Source organism: Vollenhovia emeryi, unplaced genomic scaffold (assembly GCF_000949405.1).
Source record: "Vollenhovia emeryi isolate VEMERY1.0 unplaced genomic scaffold, V.emery_V1.0 DF939169.1, whole genome shotgun sequence".
Lineage (NCBI taxonomy): Eukaryota > Metazoa > Arthropoda > Insecta > Hymenoptera > Formicidae > Vollenhovia > Vollenhovia emeryi.
In genome coordinates this window covers 983547-1003847 of record NW_011967197.1, presented here as the reverse complement: position 1 = coordinate 1003847, position 20301 = coordinate 983547, and the positions used below count along the sequence as shown (strand labels likewise).

The 20301-nt window shown below is 39.2% G+C and overlaps 2 protein-coding genes across 3 annotated transcripts in view; one reads left to right on the top strand and one right to left on the bottom strand.

Moving 5' to 3' along the window:
• Positions 1–1883, top strand: part of LOC105564030 — a 5599-nt gene extending 3716 nt beyond the window's left edge. For both annotated transcript variants that reach the window (XM_012016110.1, XM_012016109.1), the window contains 5 exons: positions 720–897; positions 993–1128; positions 1220–1369; positions 1466–1595; positions 1678–1883. In XM_012016110.1, the coding sequence (XP_011871500.1) occupies positions 720–897; positions 993–1128; positions 1220–1369; positions 1466–1595; positions 1678–1869 (786 nt within the window). In that variant the 3' untranslated portion in view covers positions 1870–1883. The remainder of the gene's footprint in view (positions 1–719; positions 898–992; positions 1129–1219; positions 1370–1465; positions 1596–1677) is intronic.
• A 141-nt stretch (positions 1884–2024) lies between these two features.
• LOC105564031 (dynein heavy chain 7, axonemal-like) lies at positions 2025–20259 on the bottom strand. Its single transcript, XM_012016111.1, has 49 exons — positions 19626–20259; positions 18956–19481; positions 18293–18441; positions 18044–18197; positions 17809–17955; positions 17517–17711; positions 17000–17376; positions 16685–16906; positions 16199–16496; positions 15726–16073; positions 15398–15663; positions 15144–15297; positions 14828–15054; positions 14553–14754; positions 14242–14476; positions 14055–14170; positions 13671–13949; positions 13001–13258; positions 12640–12924; positions 12330–12578; positions 11870–12215; positions 11629–11798; positions 11407–11538; positions 11114–11335; positions 10546–10997; positions 10246–10440; positions 9968–10115; positions 9663–9884; positions 9412–9584; positions 8947–9256; positions 8606–8851; positions 8287–8516; positions 8009–8228; positions 7678–7866; positions 7184–7558; positions 6944–7116; positions 6619–6864; positions 6267–6554; positions 5795–5986; positions 5494–5720; positions 5033–5406; positions 4797–4977; positions 4539–4727; positions 3884–4481; positions 3603–3813; positions 2969–3203; positions 2671–2822; positions 2321–2602; positions 2025–2251 (listed from the first exon to the last, which is right to left on the bottom strand). Exons 1-49 carry the CDS (start codon positions 19949–19951, stop codon positions 2045–2047), a joined length of 12198 nt encoding a protein of 4065 aa, XP_011871501.1. The 5' UTR covers positions 19952–20259; the 3' UTR covers positions 2025–2044.
• Positions 20260–20301: the final 42 nt, after the last annotated feature.

Genomic DNA, 20301 nt, shown 5'->3' with positions numbered 1-20301 from the left:
ACTAATCCAATGAACGCAAAGCGCTTAGCAAGCGCTAATTTCTGCTGGACACAGGCATTCTCTTATTTCAGCAATTTAGTTTATTTCAGCTACGTCATTTGCCTCCAAGTCTTGATGAATCTTTTCCTCTAGCGTGAACTCGTGAAAAGTGATAAATTTCATTGACGAATATTGAATTGTTCAATGAAATTGTTCACTTTTCACGAGTTCACGTTAAAGAAAAAGATTCACGAGGCCTTGTATTTCGCGCGTAGTGTCGTAAGCTTTTCGAGCGCGCCGATTGGTCGTCGGATAGAGAATTTCCTAAGATCGGAAGACGGTTCTCTAGCCAATCGGCGCGCTCGAAGCAAAGCTGCGAGATTAATAGGGAATTTGGCAGCTTGCACTAGTGCGCACCGAGTGCACATCAAGGCGTGTTCAGAATCTACTCTTATATTTACAGTTTTCTCAAGTACAGGTCTAAAAACTGTTTAGCCAAAAAAAAATGATCCGTACGAGTACTATACAGATCATTTTACTGGCTCAGAAGCATTTCAAAAAGTATTTGAGACGATTCTTAAATACAAAAATTAACTGTAAACACGCCTTAATGTGCACTGAGTGCGCACTAGTGCAAACCATGGTGGAATGTACGCTACTTTCGCGCCATATTGCGCCATTTTCGTAGACGAAGCTCGATTTTAAATCCACACAGCAACAACTAATACTCCTCTCAATAGATTGAGAAACTTGGCGTTCACGCTTCGCCGTTGCTTCGAGAGATCATCGATCTCGTTGGGCTTCTCAAGAAATTTGTTACGTCCCGCATGAAGAGGACTCCAGAGGCGGAACGCACGCACGCTATCAATTTGCACGATTGCCGGGCGAAAGTAGCGGAAGCCATGGCAGAGCTGGAAGGTAAACTTAATGAAGAAAATAATTAAGTCTCTTTTGTTACAAGATAATACACGCATCGCATTTCGGGCGCGAACTAAAGATATTGATTTTTGCAGCTTTGCGGGAGATGTCTGAGGAACAAGACTCCAACTCCGAGATCTTTCTGAGGGACATTGTTACCTGCGTAAACGACGAGGAGAAGGTAATACGAAGTATCAGAGAGACGTCAGAGATAAAGATACCCGCAGAAATGTGTGTATTAAGAGACTTAATTATTTACTTGGACAAAAATTGCGTCGACGTGTCACAGTTTCACGGCAAACTTTACTTTGATAATTTGTAGAGAGCAATCGATGCGGGAGATGCTGATCGTGAGAGAACGAGAGGAAGCGCGAAAGGTAGTGCTACGATCTGAAATAGATTCGGCAGAACGCAGATTGCACGACGTTGTAGAATCCAATGCGACATCCGAGAAGATGCTTTTCGACGCATGGTAAGTGCGGGACGATCTTTATGAAAAACGCGGTTTGATTTGGCAAGATTCACTCGAGGAATGTATGAACGAACGTTAATTAATTTTCTATTTCAGCGCACAAGTCGAACGGGAATATATCACTCTCCTTGCTAAATACGATTGCGATATTGGCGCGTTTCATAAGTTGGCAGAAGAATTGTCGAGAGAGAATGAGGCTGTTAAAGGAGAAATTAAAGAAATGGAGGTTCGTAACACGTTTGATCTCGGTCAACGCGTATCTAATATGTAAAATTTTGTCGAGCTGACATACGTTTCTTTTTTATTAGGAAAAGCTGATCGTGCAACGAGAGCTGTATGCTTCATTCAAGAAGGAGCAAGAACTCGCGCTGATGAAAGCTTTCGCTGAGAAACTGGAACTCTTCAGGCGCAATCGAGCTGCCAAAGTTATCCAAAGGGCATGGAGAGCGTACTTGGAGCGTATTTCCTTAAAGAAACGACGAAAAGCGAAGAAGAAATGATTGCACTTTCATCAGCTTCGTTTGTTTGAACGAAAGGACGACATCAGTTTGTAAGTATACAAATTTCCACGTGACAAAGCAAAGACGCAGCGCCGAAAATAATTGTTTACACGCTGAGACATATCTGTTGCCGAAGAAAAGAATTAGAAGGATAATGGCGTTACGTTGGTTTATTTTATTCACTGAGTTGACAAAGCATAGCCACTCCTCTCAAAATCCAATGTTCGGGTGGCTTTGCCGTGGGCAATCGTACAGCTATGACGAAGTTTGTGGAGTGACCGGTGGTGGATAAGACCCCGCGGCGTTCGCTGGTTTTATAGAGCGGACAAATATACGATTGTCTTTCCTCGATATCCGCCTTCCTCATCGGTATCAGCCATAGCTGGAAATATCACGAAGAGGTAAATGTCGTTGACCCATAAACCCTTTCTTGCAGGATGAATTCACTTACAAAGGGTACGTTATCGTAAAGCACTTTGGGAAAGCTCTCTTCCACGCACATTTCCTTCATATCGAACCGTGCGCCGTCCAGAAACAGTCCGTAAACGTAAATGCCGTCCTCGGGCATGATCGTGAAGACAGTCTCTTTCAGGATTACGAAATCAAACGTGAGAAGATCTATAGGGATCTGATACTTGCGCGCGTAGTTTTGCAGTGTCCCAGTTAGAAACGCTTGCGTGAAATAAAATCCGGGTAACCAGAATGTAGCGGGCGGGCCTTCCTCATACCATTTCTATGTAATGATAAATTGATATATATATTTATAAGTATTTCAAGAAAAGTAACAAAAGTGATAATTACCTGCAAAAATGTTAAACGTTGTAAAAAGTCGTTGATATAACTGCCTAAAGGTTTCAAGGAGGGGTAAGAATTTGCTTTCCACAAAAGAGGTAACTTGGTCATCAAGATTGCTTCGTAAGTATCTTCAAGTTCGAAGGACATTAATATCAAACCTGCGGTATTGCGACAATATAATTTTTAAGATGTTGCTATCTCAATTTTTATCATAATCTTATTAGAGTATGAAGGATTGATTTGTTGATCTAAATTACTTGGCAATATTTGTCATAACTTTCTTATTGTTAGAGGACAGATATACCTTTGATAGCTTTTCGTACATTGATAAGGCTATCCCTGATACAGCGTAATAATTTATTGAATCTATCCATCTCTTGCACTAGCACAGTGTTCATGCTTTGGCTGTACAACGTAGGATATTTGGCAAGTGCTGCAACGAGATCGTAATCATTTGGAAGCTTTTCTAAGATTTCTGTTGCGACACTGTGAACTATCTCATCGTCAGAGGTTTGTCTCAAACCGGATTTAACAGCTTCCTAAGATAGAAGATAACAGAACATCATCTTTGCTCAAATTATATTGACGCATCTAGAATTTAATCTCAGGTTCAAGAAGAATCGATCGGTCCAAGATTTATTAAAGTAACGGTATCGAGTAATCATTTCGGAAGGCGATATCTGACATACCTTAATTTTCCAAAGATCCTGAGGTCGTGCATTAAAAAAGAGACAATTACATAAAATACATAATATTTTGTAATTATACATGAATTTAACGATGTAATTGACGATAAATTAAAATTGCGCTACTTTTTGTGGCAATGTCGTAAATACATACCGTTCGATCCTGAATAATGTTTGATAAAATCAAGAAAAACGATATTTATAGGATGCAATTATCATTATTTTCTTTAAAATTTAAATATAAAAGTTTACTTGAGTGAGCAGCAGTGAAGTTAACAACAGGTCTGTTTCTCGTTGATCTTTCAGAATGTCAGCATTCTCATTCATGCTAAATACACTTGGTTCTGTAATTATCGGAAGTTTCTTTGTGTACGTGATATAAGCTTCGTGTTCTCTGGCGAACGGACAGTAATAAATGGTAGACGATGCATCGAAGTAATATATTTCATCGGTCAACAGTTTTCTAAGTAAGAACATAGGTAATAATTCTTGATCGATTGATCAAAGTTACACAATTTGCTAATACTACTCACGGACAATAGAACTTGGACAGGATAGTATTCAGTGTTCTACGATCCCATTCGTCTGTAACTCTGCCTCCGTAGTTGCATTCACCCGTGAGGTACATCAGAGCGTTGAACTGCACGTCCTCGTAATCGTCCAGGAACATCTTCAATTGCAGAGCGCTGATCCTCAAGTCGGTCTCATTGAATTCGTACGGGATGTTCCAGCCGATCGGGCCGAACTTACGTCTCTCTTGTACGATAGCATGGAAGAAGCTCAACGAGTACAGAAGCTTCTTGAAGTACTCGCTTTGAATGCAGCTCTCGAAGAACTCCAGATTACTGATTGGGTCGGTCGCGTAGGATCTCAAAATGTTTGCTCTGAGTCCTTTGGGCGGCTCGTTCGTTATCTTGATGCCGTTCTGAAGAACCGATATGGGAAAGTGCTCTGCCGGATAACTGGTCAACCATAGCCGAAAGTCAGAATGTATCGTATCGGGTATCAGACCCTCGCATATCTTCTCCAAAGTTGGCATCCAGCTCTTGGCCAAGTGACAATTTTGCAGTACCACCCAGTTACCGCGCAACACACCGTCCTTTATCAATCCCTCCGCTATTGGTCCTTGACCTGGAACAATGGCACGATTATTTTCATGCAACAAATGTTCGCGCGGCAAGCATTTACCCTGGCCGAGAGACAAGTAGAAAAGACGTTTGGCACCGTATCCTTGTTCGTCAGCAAATGTCAACAAAGTTTGCGCTGGATCGGCGCCGGGAGTCAGGATAAATATCAACGGAATACAACAGTTGGAATCCGCGAAGGAAGACGCCAAGTCGAAAGGTGGTGCTTCTATGTATTGCGTGCCCAGTTGTTCTGCAACATCCGTATGATCGGAATAATCATTGATGTCCGTTCAATTTATTCAATTTACTTGTCTTTTACCTTCCACGAGCAACTGCACTGCTGGGATAATTTTGTCAGGACGGATACATCGTAGAATTAACAATCGCTTGAATAAATTTAAACTGTCGTATGGCGCTGGAAAGGACATTTTCTGCGGTTCTTTCGAGTCAAATATCTTCTTCCACTCGCCAACAGAATTAGAGAACGACTCTCTGATGCCCTACGAAAGTGCATTCTATAATATCGAATTTCTGATTGATTATACAAAAATTTACTTCGAATTCTTTGACATTATCCAGTCTACACAGCTCGTCCCAGTGCTTGCTAAGCAGCCACTCAGTAGGATTAGGATATGGATTCTCTAAACCTATTCCACCAGTTAATAGAAACAACCATTGGCTCACGGTTTCCGGCTTGTCGCTTGTCTCGCGCAGATTAAAAACGAGAAGCAGCGTGAACAATAGCTTATCCTTTTCAAACAAAGACCTACAGATGTTGACGTAAAGGGAATATGTGAAGTATCTGGTCAGGTCCTTCAGACGTTGCTTGATATTATCAGTCGGTTCTGTGTGATCGATAGCCATGTTGAAGAGATTCACAAACCAGGCCAATGAATACTGATACATTGGATCTATATTAGCTAGAGACGCTGCAAAAAGAATAATTCGGTTAAAATCTGTTTAAAACCACTGGTTAGAATTGTATCAACGACTTTTCTTCACTATTATTGATCTACCTATCGTGAAAAAGAGTATGGTCGAATAGGCTGCGATGGATTGGTATTGTAATCTCGCGGCATCGATGGATTTTTCTGTAACTTCCGTGGCTGCTTGCTTCACCTGAATATCGTCGCTCAAATTCTTAGACACCATTAAAATATCGATGGCTTCCTCATCCTCCAAAATGTTACCTTTCGCCGCGGAAAGTACTTCTAAGATTTTATCTTCTGTCTCTTTCAACATCCTATGGTAATATCAGGTAGAGTCAGAAATGATATAGCTGAAACGCATAAAATCAAAGCGTATAAAATAACATACTTTTTATTCGTAGCACTCTGCACAATCAAAGCGTTCTTTTCCGATTCCAAATCAGGTCTTTCCCTCGCGACCACAATTCCGAGTAATTGATCCTCCAGGCCGCTCGGTGTTATCATAAAATTCAACAGAGTTACTCTTACTGCTATTTCCGGCAGATAATGAGGATTTCTTAACTTCGTCGTGATGTAAAGTCTGTACAATGTACCAATATGACAATCATTATTATTATATCTTTTGTATAAGAATATTTCGTCTTAAGTTTCCTCATCATATTTCTTTTCTGTAAATCAATTTGTGGCACAATCATGACAAAATAATTTACAGAACCAGCCAAACTATTTTTAACAAATCAAATTCACAAATTTTTTTACTGTTCATGTAACAAAATTTGTTGATAAAAATATGTTGCATTCAGAAATTCTTTTTCCGTATGAAACTTAAGATGCAACATTTTGTACACATTAGAGCATACCTAAAATTAGCATTATATTCTACTACGGTGTCGCCCAATTTTATACATAATGCACCAGCATGCTTGAACGTCTGTTTGAGAAGTATCGGCTCCAGAATAGCGTCCAATTCCTCTTCTATGTTTTCCAAGAGTACCGGTTGCCCAAATTGTATCGCGTTTTCCAAGATCCTCACGTAATCATGTTGGCTCAATCGAATAATACTTATATTATTCTTTTTCTCCATATTTTTTACCCATTTATTAGCTTGACCTTGTGGATCTATCATCAGCGGCCACCTTCTAGCATTTCTAAAAGAAAAAAAATGTTGGCATTGCGCAATATAATACGTTACTTAAATTACAGGTGACCTACGTAACGATAATTCCGTTGTCGATGGAAAATATGTCGGCGGGCAATCCGGCAATGTTCCACGATCTAATCAAAACCGGATCGCCGAGTACATCGCGCAGATGGAAATCATGACTGCAAATCATTTGCATATCCGAGCACAATTGGACCCACTCGTTTATCTGCACCACACGAAACGGCATGGTAAACGGACCCAAGTAAGCTACTACACCGGAAGCGATTAGCACGTCCCCCGTTAGCCGATAATATCTATAAAAGGTAAAAAATTTAATTTAATTTGATTATTTGTAATAATCGCAGGTAAAGATCCAATTGCGACAGATCTTACTTATCGCCCAATTCCGTGGCGGTTTGGGACCAACGTGTATACTCTCCGCCTAATCCTCCGATAAGATCTTCGGCACGCTTTAATTTTGTCTCACAATCCGCCACCTGGTCCGACATCGTTTGAAACGCCACTTTTCTTTTGCTTAAAGATTCTTGAAGATCCAACAACCTTTTCTAATATATTTAAAAAATTGAATATAGTCATAAGGTCATAATTTTTATTGATATTCTCAATGCGTACCTGCACTTGGCGCAATTGTTCTCTCTTCAGGTTTAATTTTTTTATAGCATCATGATAAGCAGCTTCAGCTCGCGCCAGGGCTTGTTTCTTGGGAGCGACGATTTTCGCGATTGTATCATACTCGGACATAGCGATAACCCAACGACATAATCCTTCACAAGCCATTGACACCTTCTTGATCTTCTCCGGATCAAAGTCCGGATTGGTCAGATATTCCTTCCGTATCGTTTCTATTACCTTGTCCGGTATGTTATCCTTGTCAAAATGAAGTAGCGAGTCTAAAAACTTGGCATCGCTGAGCATCCTCAAGGCGGCCTTCCAGTAATCATCAATATGCGTTCCCTCCTTCGTTAGCACTCTCTCTGGCTTTATTTGCTGCAATAATTCACTTAAATTGCAACAAAATATAAGCAATAAAATTAACATCTGAGTAATTATTATGCATTTCGACAAATAATAATATATGTCATTTTCCATTGCACATTGCCTTGTACCTTGAGAACGCAAACGCTCTCTACAATGAGCTTTACACTATACGGCGGATGCTTCATTGCTTTCACTACCGCGATATCTGCCAATGTTAACGTGTCCAATGCTGCTTGGGCTCGATTTAAAATAGGCATGGCTTCGGCCAAGTCAGCATCGCATTCGGCTCTTATCACAGCTGCTTCATTCGCGACTACCTATATGATAATAACTTTATATGGAGAACACAGTTTTAAATTTATACTTTACATCCAATATCAATAATATGTTATTGTGTTAAGAATATGATATATGATAATATTTTAATCTCAATAATATAGAGAGATTGTATGATCTTACTTCAGCTGCAGTTTCGTCGACTTTGACTACTTTCTCAAACTCTGCAACTTCTTGACTTTCTTTCTCAATGTCGGCCAGCATTCGCTGGATATCCTGCGTGGCCGCAATCAACCTTGGTTGCAATTGCTTCAACGTATTCTGCATCTCCGTCACTTGATGCTGCGCGCTATCCAATTGTCCTAATCCACCCTCGTACCTAGCCTTAGCGAGCAGCACTTCTCTGTAACATTATGAAAAGTTATACGGAAAGATTCCAGGCCTAACAGAGTCATGCTTACCCGCGCTTTTTGTCGAGTAAGCTCTGAAAAGTCTTGATCATTTCAAGATAAGACGTAGGCGTCACGTAATTGCGTCTACTTAAACGAACTAAGAATTCGTCACTTAATTTTTGAATGGACACGTGGAAGAATTGACACATGTCAATACCGACACTTCTTTCCTGATCAGTAAGTTCGATCGTCGACAAGAATTTCGTCGCAACAGCTAACAAAGCATCTTCAGGCCATGGCTTAAACGATGAAATTAATGACGTAACAACGTTATTTTTATATTTTTTAAGTACGATAATAATAAAACCTGACGATTTCAGATTAATACCTGGAGCCAATCTATGGTGCAACAGTTAACCAAAGCCGGGAATTTCCTAATTCGATTTCTAAAAGCATCGCCGATGGGAGACATAGTGACAACAATATGTAACTGATCGCGACAGATTTGTACAAATAGATTGAAAAGCGCCGGAGGACTACCGTCCGTTTGTAGCGCTCGTTCTCGTTGTTGATCAATCTGCTTCATCTTCTCGCATATTTCAGCCTTCTCCTCAGCCGTGAATATATTGGGTACCTAAGTAAAAATCGAAGTTGTTAAATTTATTTACACGTAAAAGATATAAACGAGCAAAGTCAGGTAAAAATTAATAATTCTCGTTATGTATTTACTTCTCCTGAATTAAGCATATTGCTGATATCTTCCAAGAAGTTGTCCTCCTTAATCTGCATGTCGCTGAAGAGAAAAGTCGAATGCAATTCGGTAGCGGTGGCTTTCCTTAGAATGGCCTTGATATCCTCGTGCCACTCGTGCTGGCCGTATTGTTGCGTAAGTTCGACCTGGAACACGTCGTAGTCGCAAATGTGCGACGCCAATCTGGTTAAGGACTGCCTCCCAGACCCACCGACTCCGACGAGGAGAGCGTGACTTCGTGGTTGCTTGATGATACGAGCTATCCTGGACAGATGCTCAATCGCGAACCTTCACATTTACAGATAAAATTTATAAAGCTCTGACGTGAAATTTATGTTATTTTATTACTTCGTATTTGTGACTTCACATTTATATTGAGTTTAGCACAAGCTCGAGCATTCATTGCAAATACTACATTTATCAAATTTGTAAGACAGATTTACCGGAACAATACCAGGTTCATTGGCTTCTTCGTCATCGAATTATACTCGGAAAGATACGTTTCAACGATCTCTCGTAATTGTTCTAAATCGTTGACTTCCTGGTACAAGCGAATGTCTGCCTTGGGATCGGTAAAATCGCAATATATCAAATTTCGCAATTCATTCATGGTGATCTGCAGAGATATGTAAGAATGTGAGATATCAAAGCACAATTATCTTTTTTATTAGCTAATCATGCGGCAAAACCTTACTTGTTTTGTATGTTGGTCCTTTTCTAGAAGCAGATCTTCAAAGAGTTCTTCAAATGAGACTTCCATACGTTTCTGTAGTGTCACGCTTATTTGCTCTATCAACCATTTGATGTCGATCTCATCGACAGAACGATCACCAAATACACGAAGTATTTCATGAACCCATAATCGTTTCATATTTGAGAGTGCAGGCATAGTTTCCGGAACCGATAAAAGTACTCCCTGCGTGATAATTGCAATAAGAAAGTTTCTTGAAAGTGTAGATAATAATAGAATAAACAGGATGATTTAGCGATTTAAGCAACCTGGATAACTCTGGAGAAATCACGAAGATTAAACATGTAATGGCATTTTGCAGGTGTCGGTAACAAATTGCATAAGCTTTCTTTATAAATGTCTAGGGTTGCTAAAACGATTTGATCAATGCATGGATCAAATTCCTTGCTGAAACCCCTACAATGCGCAAAGAAATCTTTACATATATTATAGATCTCTGGATTCTCGTAAAACAAGAAATTTACTCGGGATAAACTTACAACGTATTCCCCGAGTAATCTTATTTAATATTTTGAAATTTACAGACCTCGTATCGAGATGCCACAGGACAATTTTGCTAAATATCGTGATCATAACGCTATCCTCGAATTCAGATATTGCCAGAACGAAGAAGTGTCGTTTGAATCGCGACGTAACATCTTTGCCAGCGATTGGCGGAGCCATTGCGCACATCAATTGGATCTCGATCAATTTTATTAACGTTCCTTCCTTTCTGTCATACCTGCCAGCAAGAACGTAATGAAAATTACAAATATTTTACTGAAGTTAAATTTTATATAATCAATGTTTTGAGTATGTAATACTTTTCATTCATAGGATACTTTACCATTGCCAATGGTCCAATAATTGTCGCAATAATTCTATAGGTGGCTGCGCCCCAAACGTTTCTTTCATCGGCATCGAGACATCATCGACAAAGACGATCCATCGTTTACCTATAGGAGGACCGTAAACACCCTTACGCCGACGATCTAATTTGCTCATAATAATATCTTGCGTCTGATTTGCAGTGGTTTGCGCGGAAAAATTGATCAGCAACGGCTTATTCACCGCAGCATTATTCTTCTTTAACAAGAAGTCTATTATGTATACCGACTTGCCAGTGCCAGTCGGACCTACAAAAAGCACCGACTTCTCGTGTTGCACCAGCATTTGAAAGAGCGCAGTGTACCGTATCGTTTCTACGGTTGGCACGATTATTTGGTTGACAGGGATGTCACGGGGAATCGGCGGCGCCGATATTAACTCGTCCGACCATAACTTCCACTTTCCTTTGCCCTGATAAAAAAGGTAACACAGACTTGGCAGGATAAAATTTAGCGAAATAGAAACAGGCTCTTTTAATACGTAGAAAAATACTTGTACAAATTAGAAAAATTATCGAATGTGTTTACCTCTTTAATGAATCTGTAATCAAATACCAAATTATGCTTTGGCATGATAAATATATAAGGTTTTAAGGGCGGCGGAACAGATTCTTGTAATTGAAATGTATTCATTAGTGCAAGTGGAAATTCTTTCTCCAGAAGCCCACGGAATAAGATGCTAAATGGTTCCTTGTATTTAGCTTCCAAGGTGCCTCCCATTGCCCAGATGCACGAAAAGAAGAACGAACCCTACGTAAATATTTAAAGTTAATTCATTACGACTTGTAACATTTTATTATAACTATTTGACCAATTCTAACTTCTATCTGTGCTCGAAGATCAAGTTCACTTATATTTTTTACTACTTCTTCATTATAATAGTCATCCAAGAAACAATCCATGAGATAAGTGACGGATCGTAAAAGGTTTGAGTCGGGCATCGGACATATTTCCTGCAAATTAATGAACAGTATCTATCGCGCGATACATATAATTCTAGATTAGATATCTATCTATAAAAATAGAGACTAGATCTTCTCTACCTTTACATTACACCGACGTAATAGGTGAAAAAGGGGTTTACAAAATCTAAGGAACAGCGATTCATACAAAAAGACTCGTAGCCATTCGTCTATCACTTCTGGCAATTTGGCTATCCAAGAATTTAACAAGGGCTCCCATCCTAACGCCCCAGGTTCCATATAAATCATTCCTGTTTTGAATAATTTGTCAATCATCTAATTCTAGATTTGTAGTTTACTTGTTATTAAAGGACTCGTTTACCACAACGAGACACTGTTGCTGGTGAAGCAGCTTCCAGATCTAGTGGCTCGAATATCAAATTGGTCGTCGGCGCCAGCTGAATGATCTCTCCGCTCATTAGACACAGCTTTTTGTTGTCGTCGAGAACGGTGTTCATACTCTCTATCCATATCGCGTCTATCGGGCCATCGAAGACCAACCACTTTCGGTTGTCGTTTGTCGAGGTTGCAAAAGCTCGATAGCTAGTAGCCAGAATACCGTCGTACCATTCGTGGGACGCTGGATCAAACTGCCCATACAACTGTCCCAGAGTTATCGACTTCGGATTGATCACCGTAATCTCCACTTTGCGCTCGTTCATCAAATTCTATTCGAAATCAGCACTAAACTTAGTCGACTTCATCAGTATATACTGATATAATCGCTTCTGTCATTTTTGAACGGAATTACTGGGGTGACAATAAAAATTCGAAGCGCTTACATTTTCTTCGCAAATCTCGAGTGCGTCAGCCAGCATTTTGTAGGCGGTAGTTTTGCCGGCAAAGGAATATCCGACGATCATGAATCCATGTCTGACCAACATCATCTCGTATATTTGCTGGATTTTCTCCAGAAACACAGGGACGCACTGAATGTTTGCAGCGGCGCATGCTTTATATGCGGACGCGTTTAAGTGCACATAATTCGGTTCAGGCAGTTGCACGTTGGGAAAAAGATCCGAGATAATACCCTAAAATAACACATTTTTAACGATCTTTTCTCCTTATTTACGCGTAAACGTATACACGTACGTGAAACAGCGGTATATCTTCGCTAAGAAATTTCGGTAAATTCACATCCTTAATACTACGCAGGATTAACATATCCTCGTTTTCTTCAGGATATCTCAATTTCAAATTTCCTGCTGCTATTAAGACAGACTTCACCGCTCGCATGCCATAGTCGTAATGATTCTGGCTGGACAGTTGCTCCGAGCATAATTTATAAGCCATAACTATCTTAATAGACAAAGGCCTCGCGTTGTAGAATCCATATGAGTAGAGAATGTTCTCCGCTATTAAGGCGTAATCCGGTACCTATTGAATACGAAGGAAACACATTTTTGTACGGTAACATATAGTATGTTTTTTCAAGGCGCGTTTTTGAACTTACCATCATAGCTACCGGTCGGAACAAAGCTTTCAGATTGTCTGGCAATTCCGTTCTGCCAGCGTATCCCGGATTCATTGTGATGAATACCGCACAAGTACGATCCAGAGTTAATTCTGTTTCTTCGAATATTAAAATCTTCTTTCCCGCCTGTATAGCTCGTTGAATAGTTAGTATCTGCTGCGCTACTACCGACAGCACTTCTAGGTCAATACGGTTGAACTCGTCAAAGCAAGACCACGCACCCGTGCTGGCTAGTCCCTGTGGAATATTATTCGATATAAATTCAGAACAAGAAAAGGAATTTTTTACATACATGCCATACTATCTTCCTTTTTTCAGCAGAAAAATTATATTTGATCTTCAACCTAGTATACAAACAGAGGAAAGTCCTCTATTATGAGATAGTTTTCTAATATGAGGTAACAGGTTTTCAACACCCAAATTCAATCACAAATCTTTTGTCACAACAATTGTATAATCTAACAATGAATTTTCCACTAAACAGATTTCGCTTCAAGGGCAATAAATTCATGGTGGGATCAACTGATGATGCTTAATTTAACAGAAACCCCGCTATCCCATATTACAATCTTATCTCATAATAGGGGACTTTCTCTACACGTTCGTGTATCTGTACACTGTCAGATTAACATTTCTTTCCAGTACGCACTTTGAAAAATTTGCCCAGGGCGATGTAGTCTAATCCTTCCGAGCAATTGAATACGACGCATTGCTTGGCGACTGCTTTTGCCAAGTCTTTGGTAGTCTCGGTCTTTCCTGTCCCAGCGGGTCCTTCCGGAGCGCCGCCGAGATGCTGGCTGAGAGCACCGAACAAGGTGCGATAGCATCGATCGGTGAGCGGTGTTATCACTAATCGCGACGTATTGCCTAGATACTCGTACGCATAGCCCAGCTTGGAATTTATCATCATCGTGAACAAGTCTTCATCCTAAGGTCAGAAGTATAAATCTTGTTACTGAACATGTACATATGATAGCAAATGTAAATTATAACAAACTAAAAAAAAAGATCACACATATCTGAATCTACTCACTATCCAATAGTATCTTAGTTGGCAAAGCCACTTAAAGTCCATGACTTGATTTACACCTTGTTCGCAGAGCTGTGCCAACACATCACGACTGTGAACATCCAGCGTTACTAAAGCTTCTGCGAATAAAAGGAAGAGAAAAAGAAATATTTCCAGATCGATGTAATACATCGCTAAATAGAGTACCAACCCAAAGTAGTTCGATTCTGCATTGATAATTTACTGCGGATGAGCTTAACAATTTCATTAAGTTCATATGTGCATGTATCTATGTAATCTTTTAAGCTCTCGAAGCCCTTCGGGAGCTTAACAGTAACATCTGTCGTCCAGTATAATTTGCTGACGCAGAGAACAGTCTGTCCCGGCCATTCTAAAGCCCAATGACTCCTAGCTTTAGTCGGGAAGGCATTTTTGGCTCGTATCACCTGAAAGAAAATCGAATCGACATATTTAATAATTCAATTATTCATTTATTCGAGATCATTATCGATTCCAATTAACCTGAGCCTTCACGCTTTTTTTCATATCTGTTTCAAGCTCAAGGAGCCACTTCTCCACTTGTCCTCGCGCAGCAGTCGTATCGATTACGTCCTCGAGAATAATCTCCTCTCCTTCGGACGACATCATAGCTGTGGCCTCCATAGCATCGGTAAAATTCAATTTTTCGATGCCCTCGAAGCACTTTTTCAAATGTGGCTGTACTCTACGATAATAATAGAAATACAGAGTTAAAAGTCGAAGATATATGACAATAAGCAGCATATGATGAAACGTACCGCGTGGGATCCTTTGTCTCAGACAAGATTTCCAAAAGTTCATCGTTAGAGAGGAAGAAGAATCGCGGGAAGAAGAGCCTTTTCTTTTCTAAATAGGCGGCAAGTCCTTTTTGCACTAATTCAAGCAAATTGGTACATTTTTTCAAGCGATCTAGCATTTTCTCAATATCGACGACGACCATGACTGCTGGATTACCCGCGACAATTGTCATAAGTTCCCTCCAGATCTATTTTATACATATAATTAAAATTTTTTAATTTGTATGTTGTGAGCGACAACGCGGCGATTTAATTTACATCGCGAATAATTACGAACTTTATCTACGGCGCTAAATCGCCGACTTTCCTCTGGCATCTGTTGCTGTATATCCGGCGATGAGAAGATCGGTTCAAGGTACATCCATGTCGCTTGAACTTTGAGCCAATAATCCATAATATCTTGCAGCAAGAGCAATTTAGCTTCCCATTCTCTAATAGCATAAAAAATAATGACTACGAATTTCATTTAGCAAAGAAGTGATAAAAGAAATTAAAACTTTGCTATTTTAGAGTTAAGTAATGTAAACCTACAGGGTTTCTTTCTCAAACGGTTTTATGTAAAGAGAATTCTTCATGGTCTGAGCTTTCGTTAGATGATCGTCAAGCAATAGCTGTATCTCTTCCACACTGGCAATAACATATGTACCGGTATCACGATAAAGACTGATGGTAAACGCAATATCCGCCCAGTCGGAATACATTTTGAATAAAGCTCTCTCTAAATTACCCTCTTTAGTGGCCGCCTCGGATATCGTTTCGAATTTCGCGACATAGTCGCCTAAGCCGTAGTCGAGAATCTGCGAACGTAGATACGATTACGATCTGTAACCAATGACAAACCAGTCAGGCTTGCACTCACCTTGGCCAACGTCATGTATTGATCGACTTTTATCGGAAACCCAACAATTTCCGAAACCTGCTCCCAATGACGGCTTTTCAGGGAAGGATTCCCAAGAGTCAGCATCACCGGTATATGCTCTTTAAAATCTTCGATTTTCATTCTTACAATTTCCGCCAGCTTCCTCACTGCAGGCTCTTGAAAAGCCTTCTCCAACTTGTATACCGTGCGAAATGCTACGCCCGTTTCGGTCTCTATCACTTCCGGATCGTACGAGCCTATCATAGCCTCGGTCCAATTCTCGTAGTTAGTTAAAAATTCGCAGGCGATGTCATAGAATTTTTTATAGGGTGCCAATTTATCGGCTATCTAATTATCAATAAAAATAATATTATTTCTTCCGTAGAGAAAAATGCAAGAAAATAGGAATAGGCAAGGTAGAGAGTATAAATGTAAAACAATTTTTTCATGTTTTCAAATTGAATTTGTATTACCTTCTTTCTTAAGGGATACTGTGACATTTCCCAACCGAATAATTTTTCCTCGTCGTTGAATTCAGCAATTGTATTCATAGCAGCAATCAATTTTTTATCGAGGCTCGTAGCTTTTTTCTTGTATCGTTGTATCTCTTCGATATTGCTCCAATATTGCAACTCGTTGCAGTATTTCTCATAAATCTGAAGATCCTGTTCAAACTTTTCGATTCTGGTTTTGAGCGTTGCCTGATATTCACCCGTTTTACCTGCGATTATTTCTCGGTGCTTTTCGAAAATTTCAGGCATTGTGTGGTACCTAAGTATACGAGCATTTCAACAGAATTATTCACATCATTCAAAATTTCTAGACATTACTTAAACAATTCCTCCACATGTAATTATGTCATTCAGATTTATTTTTATGTTGAATTACAGAACAAATTTTACTGCGAATTAAATTATTATAATGAATATAATTAAATTAATATGATTAAGCGCGCTCACCAGTGAAAGGCAAAATTATTGCTTTTCAACTCGACCGGCGTTAAATGGTGATAATCCGATAAAAATATTATATATTTCATTACTTCTCTCAATCTATTCTCTAGCTCGAAAACTGTCTCTGTTTCAGATTTATGTATGAAAGCCTGCAATTTCATGAGTTCCGACGTGTTGGGTGGTATACTTAATGCTTGGTTTGCGATGTTTTGATAAACATCTCCTATACTGATAGTAAAAATTGTTATTAAATAATAAAATTATTATTAGATTTCTTAATCGCAAAGTCAGATAAATTGTAAAAATAAGCAAGAAACGTACGCTCGAACTTTTTGTTGATAATCAGCGACCATTTTTGAAATTAATTCGCCTCTGAGATGAACAGCTATAGAAGCGAGATGTTCTATAATATAATGCTTGCAAACTTCAAAGAGATCAGTGAAAGACGTCCAATAAAATTCGAGTAGAATATTCTTGCTCAAACGATCATAATAATCAACGAGTTCGCAATATTTCTGGTACGGATTAGGCGGCTGGGCCTTCACAAAGTCCCGGACGTAATTTATATCGTTGTCGTTTATTAAACTCATGTATTTATCAAACTCGTGCAGTTGCGTTTCTGGATCAATTTTATATCGTTGAATTAAATTTGATACGACGTTCGCGTGTTGCTCGAGAAGATCCGAAGAAATCATTGGCTATGGAAACGTATAGGAATTTAATAATTATATTGTAATATAATTTTACTAATCGTTTATCATTATTTTAATTTATTAAGTATAATATTTATTTTCTAAATTTATTTTCTGAATAATTCAATATTACAGGACTCATATACCTTGAGCAATTCAGGGGAAGTACTGTCCGGATAAATCCATCCGAGTTTTACTTCCGCTCGTGGTAACGTTGTTACAGCATCATAAAGAGAATTCAGCAACATTGAAAGCCCGTTCGCAAATGCTTTGAATGAAGGATCAAAAACGATGGATGTGTTTCGTACCACAACGTTTATATTAAAGCCGCAATTTGTATGCTGCTCATAATAATTATATTTAATATACTTGAAATGAACTGAAATGTACACTGAAAACATTTTTTATCAAACAGCAAAGTTTGTAAAATACACTTACGCCGACGTCCGTGAGATAATTAATATAATCTTCCATCGAACGCAAGCACAAGTCTCGCAATTGATCTTCCATGACGTAGGCAAGACAATTGAAGAATCTGTTATATTGCGGATTGTTCACCGGTGGCAAACTTCCCTTCTTCGAAGCCTGAACATGAAAATTTCGACGACAATCAGTCGTAAGTTAGCATCGATAGAAAAATACTACTGCTTAAATAATAAAGCGAATTTCTTACTGCGAGTAAAATATTACAGATCTTTGGCAGCCATCGTTTGAGAAGATCATCGCTCGTGTCCCTGAGGATTCTTAAAAATTTGTAATCGAATTTCGAAAGATCGTAGGATTGTCTGTACGACGCCAGTTCTCGTTTGTCTACTTGTTTGGCCTCTCTACGAATTGCGAAATTATACTGAAGCTAATGTAGGTATAAGAATTAATTCATATACCGGTATTTTGATGTTTTGTGCCACTTTAATTTACTAACCCGTATTCACGATACCAGTGATCTAAAGTTTTGCGTATGCACGGGTGATAAAGGATGATCGATCTCTTCTCTAATTTTGCTTTTATTTTTTGGTACTTAACACTGTGCTCCGGCAACAACAACTCAGCGATTCCTCGGGAGAGCAACGGCTGTAATGTGCAGAACGTGTAATCGCAAAAGCAATCGAGTGTGAAAAGCGACCGTAGGATTATCGGCAAAAGGGCATATTGTCGAACGCCGTTCATCAGGCGTCCAAAAAAGTCAAGTATGAAATAATACTTTATTCCATATATGTCACCTTTGCGCCAGTAAAGTAATACAAGTGAAAAATATCAGTTTCTGCGTTTTTATAATTTCAACTCGAAAAAGTATACTTGTATTTAAAAAAAAACGCCATATGCACAGTTACAAAAGTTTCGCCCTGAATAAAACCAATGCGAAGATTGCATTTCGTTTAAAAATAGTGATGGTAAAGAAAAGGACCGTTTAAAACAAAAATACGATTCTCACATTATGGAGACAGATTTATCAACGCGAGAAAAGGAAAAGGATAAAAATAATTTAAGATCGAAAATTTCAAATCGTCCTCCTGTTAAATTTTTCACTTGTGTCATTTTTCTTGTGCAGAGGTGATACGTTACGTGTCGTGTATGTCGTACTTACCGGAGCACAGAACACCTCCTCGAAAGGTTCCTGCAGCACAAAGTCGACAATCGATTTTTTCATGCTTGTAACATAGTCACTTGTTAATTCCCGAATCAATTGGTTGAAGCGCTCGTTATGTCTCTCCTGCCATTCAGCGGACACCATGCTCGTGATCTTCTTTAACGTTTCAGAATCTAAGGTGCCTGCATGAGCGTCGTCAACCTCATGTAGAATGTAGTAGTAATACCTCAAGAGATTCTTGTCTTCCTCCGTGAGCCAAATGTCGGCGATATCGTCGACGTTGCTCGAAATTGCTGCCGTTTGTCCGCAAACGCTATCGTTGTCTAAAACCGTCTGCTCTTTTGCATAGTCGCGACAAATTTCCATTTTATCCTCGCGCCAGATTTCGTCGCGTCTCATCGGCCCTTTGATCTTCCTAATCAGATGCATTCGAAACTCGGCCCTCCGTCGACGTAGCGACATATAGTAATCGTCCTTGTGACAAGTCATTTCTTTTTCCTTTTTCTTCGGCGCCACAGTATGCCTTTAAATTTATTTAAATCTTTTAAATAAAAATCGATACATAATTTACATAGAATAAACGCACGGGAACGTGTAATGTTACATTTTGCAATAAGCAAATAATTATACTTTACAAATAATAGCTTAACAATTGTTAACAGCTTACCTGGACAAAGTTTCACATTTTTGAGGTAAATCGAAAGTCCGCAATTCATCTTTAACATACTTTTCCAAGCGATCGTACATCTTTTGATGCATGTGATAACTTTTGAAAAGTTTAGTATTTGGACAATACGTATCGGAAGTGGACTTCATCCAATCGCAATGCTTTTTACGAGATTTCCCAACGAGGGACTCCTTGCTTCGCTTTGTCAATCCTGTGCACGGATTCGACTTGCAAACGCCAATTCCTTTATCGCTCTTGTCTAGCTCCGTGGCTTCTTCTTTTCTCTGAGTTTTAGCTTTCTCTTGTATACAACGCGAGCTCTCCATTGTGTAACTCGCTTTTATGGCAATTGTTACATTAATGTAAAATTAAAAACATTAAGTCTGTACGTAATTTAGATAGAAAATTACAAAATAAGAAATAGTCACTCAACCTCTCCTTCAACTTATCGTTACAACTTACTGTCTTTAGATTTCGTCTTGCTTGCTTCGCGTTACCATAGTCACGATAACATGGCAACACGTTTAGTCAATCGTAACTCTGCATCTTTACTGGGGTTTGATTCGAAAGAGATATACGTATGCGCGAAAATTCTGCTCTATAAGTCGCTATGCGAATAGCCAATCAACTTGTAACTTTTCTATAAAAACAGAATTTTCACATACGAAGGGTTGAG

Coding starts and splice junctions, on each gene's coding strand:
- LOC105564031 (XM_012016111.1), bottom strand. CDS start 19,951: ATGGAGAGCTCGCGTTGTATACAAGAGAAAGCTAAAACTCAGAGAAAA. Junction 16,907..16,999: donor TATCAACAAAAAGTTCGAGC/GTACGTTTCTTG, acceptor TTTTACTATCAG/TATAGGAGATGTTTATCAAA. Junction 12,925..13,000: donor TCCGACCGGTAGCTATGATG/GTAAGTTCAAAA, acceptor CGTATTCAATAG/GTACCGGATTACGCCTTAAT.